The 8,536-nt window shown below is 39.5% G+C and overlaps 1 protein-coding gene across 10 annotated transcripts in view; it reads left to right on the forward strand.

Moving 5' to 3' along the window:
- BRSK2 (BR serine/threonine kinase 2) overlaps positions 1–8,536 on the forward strand; it is a 304,523-nt gene that overhangs the window by 144,668 nt on the left and 151,319 nt on the right. For all 10 annotated transcript variants that reach the window (XM_031055776.1, XM_005419517.2, XM_005419518.2 and 7 more), the window contains exon 2: positions 6,823–6,917. In XM_031055776.1, coding sequence (XP_030911636.1) covers positions 6,823–6,917 — 95 coding nt within the window. The remainder of the gene's footprint in view (positions 1–6,822; positions 6,918–8,536) is intronic.

The following is an 8,536-nucleotide window of genomic DNA, read 5'->3' on the forward strand; positions in this document are numbered from 1 at the left end:
AGGGGACATAAAGGTTTTCTGAGAAGTATTGGCTTATGAAATATTGCAAGAAAGAGACCAAGATAGAAATCAATAGAGGTGATGTTGGTTCTGTGTGTTTTGATCCTGCTGAGCTTGGAGGATGATCCTACCATAATCTCTGAGGCCTCCAGCGTAAAAACTGCTCCTGCTGAGTTGCTGTGTCTGTGTGTTTATATATCTGTACATGTTTGTTCCTCTTGTTCCCTAATATCAGGCATGTGGATCCAGTCACATCTGAGCTGATGCGTTGTTCTCACCAATCTCTGAGTTTAGGAGTGTGTCCCTCTGACTGGCCAAGCCAGCGGACGTTTGACAGTGCTCATAGCTCAGGACACTAAATCTGGGCTGTGGCAATTTAGTGTGCAGCTGTCCTGTGCTCTGAGCTGAGGCATGCGCATCTCAGCGCTGATGAACCTCCTTCCATGCTCCTGCTGAGCATTTGAACTCTGGCTTTAGTCCTACCATAATTACAGTTTGTGCAGTTTAAAAACAATTAATGCATGAACTCTCAGAACAGCCTTTTAGCACTTGACTATCTCTGGATAAGAGTCCACAGTCAAAATATTTCATTAACAACCTGGGTAGCTTCGTCCTTTTAGATTTCTAGATTTCTCCTATACCTCCTTTTCCCATTATGCAATTATAAATTGATACCATGTAATTTGCATGTCACTTGATATAAGTCCCTGTTTATTTTAAATGCAATAATTAGAGATAACCATTGCTATAGAAAAATAAACATCTCTTCAATGAGAAGACTGAGTAATTAAGGGCAATTATTGGTTCCTGTAAGTAGGATGCTCAGTAACAAAGTTCTTTCCAGTGCAACTAAGAGTAGTATAAGATGTACATCATTTGAGACCAGAAATCTGTGCTCTAAAAGAATTGAGATGTAAAATGGAATCTAATAATAAGAAATTATCTAGAGGTTTCTTTCCAGATTGTATTTAGAATGCAGTTTTCCTGGTTGTAATATGTAAAACTTGGATAGGATTTATATCCCTTTCCCACATTCTTTGTAAGGATTAATCAGTTAATCCTTCTACAGCCCTTGCAAGGTAAGTGAGTGAGTGTTATTATCCTTATTTTACGGCTATGGAAATCATGTTGCTGTGGGCCAAATTTTAATCCATTTTCCACTGTTGCAGATCTAAAGCAACTTCACTGCAGTCAGCAGAGTTAGACGCTGTAACTGAACTGATTTAACCCTAATTGAAACTGCAGTGTTTGTGAAGATAACTGTGGAGAATAAAGAGGAGGAATATTACATTGTAGGATTGTCCTCTACCCCGCATGTATTAATGCTTTTGTTTGCTCTAAGGGTTGATTTTCTGGACTGGCATCCTTGAGGTTTTGCAGGTCTTGCAAACATTAGTGCATGTAGTTTTCAGGAATGAACAGCCATAAATTCTTTTAAGATTTACAACAGCAACCTCCAATTTTTGGGGATAAACTAAATTATTTATATATAAAGAGCATATGTACAAAGTTCATGTGCAACAATACTATATACACATCAAGCTTTTTGAAAAACAATGTGCTGGAGTTTGTCAGCCTAGAACTTTTGTTCCTTTTCTAATCCAGATAGTTTGTTGCCAGTACTTGAGCCCTGAAGTAAACCACAAATGTTTGTGTTTTGCAGTGCCTAGATTAACATTTGCAGAGTGTTCATTGACTTGAATTAATTGGCAATTAGCTAACTCAAGTTAAAAGAGGAGTGATATTTCTCTCTAGACGTTCCTTTAATTGCTCATCCAGCCAAAATAGACACTTCTGTCCAGACCAGGGCTTTCTGCTCAGATTTTTTAAGGTTTTTGACAATGTGCTCTGAAGTGAAGAACAAGCAACATGTGTGTGCAGGTGATCTTCTGAAATCAGTGTCTAGTTTTCCTACTACAGCAATTTAGGTTGGTTTTATTGTAAAAGAAAGCAACAGACTTCCAGTTACCAATGGGAAAAATCATATGTGTTAAATATAGCAAATGTACCATTATTTCTTTGAGTAGTTGTTCACCTCATGGTTAAAAATCAGGATAACAAGTTACTTGTGTTTAGCATTTCTGAAAGACTGGGAACATCACTGACAACGAACATACCATAAGTGCTCTATTTAAACAACAGCGGTGTTTCATTATTTATTACTCTCTCTTTCTGGCTCAGAATGATAATTTGTTTCAGATTGGTCTCTTTGGCAGACTTCAGGTTTGGATAGTACTGAAAACATTCTTTCTTGTTCCTAGAATGTTTTTCTCTAACGAAGAGTTGTAAAAACAGGATCATTAGAAAGATGCTACTATTTACACAACTGTAAAGTGCATATCAAATAGCAGTAGCTCCAAGCTCTTAATGTTTTATTCAGTTTCTGTTAGAGAAAATTGCTACACAAAATGCAAGGCAAAAGTAAATTAGTCTCTTCTGAAATCCTGTACTTGGCTGAAAAGTCCTGAAGGTGATTGCCAGTTACAATATTGGCCACTTGCTGTGGTCATGGTTTCACAGTGAATATATTGTCTCATCTGGAGGGAAGCTTTTGTTTCTCCATCCCCACAAAACATTCTTCTTGGGTAAAAGAAGAATCTTCTCTTTGTACTGCTTCAGGATGGGCTGTCCACCTTCCCAGCTGATCTAAATCTGTCCTTTGCTCATCACATAAGCTCCTGTCCTTTTCAAAAACTATCTGTGTATCTGTAGGCATCCACAGAGTGGGAGCTTGCCAGCAAAAAAATGCTCAGGCATGATTATTAGCAGGTCACTGCTGCATTGGGCTGTGTCAGACCTGCACACTTCCCTTTGCTCTTCTTCCTTTAGTGGCATCTTTGTGTCATCTGGGGTTTCTCATGCTTGTTGGTTTCCAAATTGTGGCTTTTAGTTATGATGAAAAGACAGTGTTAACTTACACATCCCCTTGCTTTCCAGTGTGTTCATGTTTTCACCTTTACTCCCCAACCTGCAATTATAGGGCTGGTTCTGATGCAGTTCAGTGGCTAAGATCAAAAGCAGCCCAATGTTTGCAGTTTGTTGGATGCATCAACTGATTTTAAAGCCCCAGATGGGATGTCAGTGTCCAGAGTCCTCAGGAATGACCCACAGATGGAGATCTGAGGTGTGCCTGAAGCAGTGAGTGTGTGACAGCTGTGTAGGTGGTGAGGGAAACTTCAAGCAGTTGATTCCCACAGCATCTTAGATTTTCTGTCAGGACAGACCAGAGTTAACTTTAGCAGTCAGAAAGGTTACTTGCCTGCATTTAAGGGGTTAATTACTCATGAAGCAGACAAGTTCAAGATCTATTTGTTGCTTGGCAGACTTGCTGTAAGCCAAGCCAGTGCAAAATATCCTCACAGCAGCAGCAGCCGCCGTATTTCTTGTCCTTTGCAGAAGACACACGTGTACCTGTGCTGGCCTGACTGTGTAGATAACTTTATAAAGAAGTACCTAACTTATTGACACATCTGTATTGGAGGAGGATTTATATAGTTTTGAAGTGCTCATTAACAGCTGCATACACAGAAGAGGAAAAAATGGAAGATGCACCACCTCTTCCCCACCTCTGTAAACACACCTTGGGCACTTGTTTCCAAGCAGGATTTCTGCCACTTCCATTATTTCAGTTACAGCCTAGCAATTTATTCACATAGTTGCTTTTCTCTAAGGTCTGTTATTATGTAGATAAATAATACATCTTGAATGGTTTGTGTTCTCTGCGTCAGTGAAAGAGCTCCTTAAGAATCAGAAGCCCACAGGTTCTCAATTCCACATTTGGAGACATTTCATCTCAATTGTGTAGTTCCACAATTGAGTGAAATTACAGGACAGAAACAGAAGTCCTGAGGACAGACCCTTCCTGCCTCAGCTCAATGAGGCTTTCTTCGTAGTAGCAGGAGAGGAGAGTATTATCCTATAGATGGGCTTACCAAGAGGGATTTTTTTTCCTTTTTTCTGCTTAGGCTGACATGCAAATGTCAAAAGGAGATGGCCAGGAGAGAAGGGAGAAAGCAAGGCATAGTGACATGTTTTATTTTTTATCCTAAAATTACATTCAGTGAATTTAGTACAGTGACAAGTGCTGTCTTGGGCTGTTCAGAGGGTTGTCTAAAATTTCTGTCTCCGCAAAACAGACAGCAATGACAGTGCATTTCTTTTTTTTTATTTTTTAAATGCAAATCAGGAGAAGAGGAAAGATGCATTAAATCTCACATGTTTTCTCATTCTATCCTTTGATACCATAGCATAAATCAAGAATGACTTCTTGAGGTCAATGAAATTAATTCAATATAAAATCAGTGTAATTCAGTACCAGTTTTATTTTTGCAAAGTCTTTGGTGTCTTCTCACAGTTGGTTAACTTTTTACTGGAGTTAACAGAATAGTTTAATCTTAATTTTTGAGTTTCTGTGGTAGGTTAATAGCTACATGGACAGAGGACACTGTGAAGATATCCTGTGCAGCATGACTGTGTCCCAGAAGTTCATGGTTAAACCCTTCTAGGGCTCAATGACAGGGTGCTTCAGGGAGGACAAAAGAAAAATAGTTTAGGAATCGGCCACATTCAGTGGGACATATGTCTTGATTTGGGAGCAACAAGATTTGAGATCAAACCCAGAAGTGTGAGATATCAGAAGTGTGGTGTATTATTAGTGAAGAACCAGGTAGAGAGCAGTTGTTTCACACCCTTATTGACCTCTGAAAATAATTGGTCCATGCCATGGTACAGTACAACACAGTGCCACAGATCTTGGGAGTCTAGATATAAAAGACTGATTTAGAAGTTCTTCTGAGGTTTGAAAGTGTAACTAAGAGCAATGTAAAAAGTGCTGTCATTGTGCTGCAAGAGTGATGTAAGATTGTGGTTTGTCCTAGATGCAGGAAGGAAGCAATCAGCACAGATTGAAACAGTGCACACTTTCAACAGGGTGGTGCTAAGTAGCCTCTCCCCAAACACACAACAAAGCCAAAGGGAAAAAGCATAAGTAAGGCTGCAGGTGCTCTGAACAGTGAACATAGATCCAGAAGTGCTTTGGTTAATATTACAACTTGAATAGAAAAAATTGAGATAGAAGAGTGTGTGTGGTTGGACATCACAGCATCTTGCCCCAGCTCTGGTTCTCGGTTGCTTCAGGCAGAGGACACACTATTGCTGTACACAGCTTCAAATGGATTTGTCAGTGCACTGCATTCTTAATTTTTGTGACTTGTTTATGTCGTGGCTGAAAGTGAGGATGTCAGCATTTAACCAGATGAGACTGAGAAATTATGTGACTAGAAATATCCAGAGCACTTGAGCATGCCATAAAAGAGATGTGACTGGAAGCAAGTTGGGAGTTTATTTCTCCACATAATAACCAGTGATAAATAATTCCAAATTTACGATTAACTGCTTAGAGAAAGGATGGACAGGTATCTGCAGACAATTGCTGAAGTCCCTGATGAAACTCTAGCTCACTTAATTGGGCCCAGTTTGTTGTAAGGCAAGAATCTATTTGTCCCTCAGTAAGGCATGTGAAGTCCTGTGTTCAGTGTTTCATTGCTTTATCTGGAATTTATTGTGTTCAAATTCCAGATAAAACAATGTGTTTGGCTTCATGCTTTGCAGTAGGGGATGGGGTTGGCTTCTTAACTGCAACCTAGCCTAGGAAATGGGAACTAAGTTAGTCTTTTTTCTGCTGTTTTATGTCATTATTCATAAATGCCCTGCAAAACACAGCAGGTCTTAGTGACACCAGGGAGGTGCTATTTCTTTTTTAGTTCAGTTATAACTGAATTAACCTAAATGGCAATTTGGCATGTAGTGTGTGGAGTGGGATCGTATCCAGCCCATCAGGTGGTGTGCTGTATGTGCATGTTAGACAAGAGTAAAACTTGAAGCAAACAAGATCTCACTTGAATAACCTATGAAGTACAACTTCTCCAGCTACAAATTTTTTTTAATGGCAGTAGAATTGAGAGCTCAAGGGACCATCTTAAACTCACTTGTGGGAGGTATCTTAATGTACCTTCATGTAAGTCACCAGACTTAGATGAAAATTTTGCAGAAGAAAATGGCTCATGTATATTACTTACCTCTTCCTTTTAAGTCTTGGTGTTCCACATTTTGATGATAGTTCAGATATCCTAATCCTGTCAGGGATATCAACATCCTTTTGCCAATATAACCAGTTAACATTACTCTATCTTTTTTGAGGACAAGAATATAGTAAGTAATAACAAACAAGAACTTAGAATTGTAGCAGCATATGCTGATGTTCCTCCACACCGCAATGACATTCATCAGAGTATTAACTTTATCCAGCAGGGTAAATTAAAACAGTAAGGGAAGCCATAATTAAGTGTCTTTTTATTGTGATCATGGAAACTTTGGAAGGAGCTAGAGAAATGTAGAAGCAAACACTTGACCTTCTAGTTTTTCTGATTTCCAAGCTTTTATTGATGTCAGGTGTCAGGAAAAGCCCTGACACCTGACATCAGCATTAGTCAAGTGCAGTTCAATTGCCAGAACTTCTTACTGGTAGAACACACTTTGAGTGGTGAGAGCTGGGCTACAGTGCTTCAACAAAACCACAGTTTTAGTGGCAGAAACTGCAGGAGCACCAGTGATGTTGGTGACTTCACTGGCAAATGGTCACAATGTTGGCTGAAGGGTTTCCTTTACTCACAAGACCTTTTCTGGCTTGTGGAGGTACTAATGGGAATTTGTTTGCATATAAGCTGCCAATATCTGGATGGTGTTGTGAAAGGAAAACCCTTGACAACTAACCTCAACCTCTAACCAATTCTTCCTTTCTATTTTGCTTTGTTTCTCCTGCAGGGCTTGTGAAGTTGGGGGTTCACTGTGTCACGTGTCAGAAGGTCGCGATAAAAATTGTCAACAGAGAGAAGCTCAGTGAGTCGGTGCTAATGAAGGTAATTTTCTAATGGAAGATTTAAAAAAAAGATTAAGTTCCTGGCTCTGTGTCTCCTGTTCCATGCAAAATTAATATCTTTAATTATGTATAACAAACATCCCTGTCAGTACTAGGATTATGTGGAGCATAATAACAATAATTTAGTTATGGGGGAGGTGAGGGCAGCTGAAATGAAATGGGAGAATGCCTGTGCTTTGTGCACAAAATAAACAGTCAGCTGCAGAGATGATGCTTCTCTGCTGAGGCCAGTGTATGTGGGCACCTGACTTTCAGCACTACCACAGTGTCATTGTGGTACAGTGCAGGCTGAGGAGTACAAATGTCAGTATGAAGAGGTTTGGTGGATCTGTTACTTGAGCAGTCCTACTGCTTGCTCTGCTGCATAAGTTCTCTATGATGACTGATGTGCCAAAGTCCACAGCTGCTTAAAGCTGTTGTAATTCAGTTTACAATCCACAGAGCTGTGCCATTGGAAACCCTCAGAGTGTTTGTCCTGATGGTCCCAATGACTGTTAGTGTTCAGAAGAGCTTCATTTGTTTTTTACCTAGCCTTGTGATTCTCCTCACATGAATGTCATTGATTGCTCTTGGAAACCTAAAAATAAAATAAATGTATGCATAGCAGTTTATTCATGTGATTTGGTGACTAGAGAGGCTAAATTCAGCTTGATGGGAAGGAACACAACTGCACTGCAATCAACAGAATTCCGTCACGCTGTCACCTGCAAAGTACGCTAACATGTTTGCATGCAGTGTTGAGCACTTTATTGAGGTGACTTCCCTATATAAGCACACAGAGCTTCTCTATATAGGCTCATCTTTACACACCTGTTTCCCATATGGACTTCTGTGTCAGCTGTTTCCCAGCACAAGTAAGTATAGCAGCATTACTCAGAGGAGAGAGAAAATGGACTGTAAGCTAATTTGCAGTCAGTGAATTTTACACAAAAAAATGTAAGTTTATATTTTTTTCACACAAGAATTCTGAAAGTTTGTACTCAATTGTAACATGTTCAGACTTTACCTTTTTGGAATTTCATTGATGCATTCCCTCTCCTGCAGTACTGTGGATTCAAGCAGACTTCTAATGTAGACCAAAAGTTAGAATGTGAAATAGGCAAGAGAGCTGTCTATAAATGGTAAAATCTAAATGGGATGCTAAGCACTGACTCTATTCCAGAGCAAAATAATAGGAATATTTTTTAAAAACTTGAGCATTTTATTTGGTGAGAGAAACTGTCTGGTATTTATATAAAACACTTTATTTACCTCGCTGATTTTCAGAGTAGGAGGCAAATCACTCAGCATAGCAAAGCGATCTCTCTGCTTTAGCTGTGTTACATTACCTCGCTTGTAGTATGAAATCTGAGTAGTGAAACGGTGTGTTAGGCCCTTGTTTACACAGCCACATGCTGGAGCGTGCCATGTTTTCTGTAAGATTGTACAGCATCTTTCTCAGGAGGAAATTACACATTGCATTGTGGTTCTCATTTTCAGACCCTTTGTGAGATTTTCTCTTTCAAGGATTCTGTTCTCTGTGCTCAGGAGGTTGGAATAACAGATGGGATTGAAGTGCTTTGCCCAGATCTTACATAAATTCAGTAACCAGATGTCTTT

This window comes from Geospiza fortis, unplaced genomic scaffold, assembly GCF_000277835.1.
Source record: "Geospiza fortis unplaced genomic scaffold, GeoFor_1.0 scaffold66, whole genome shotgun sequence".
In the NCBI taxonomy this organism is placed as follows: Eukaryota; Metazoa; Chordata; class Aves; order Passeriformes; family Thraupidae; genus Geospiza; species Geospiza fortis.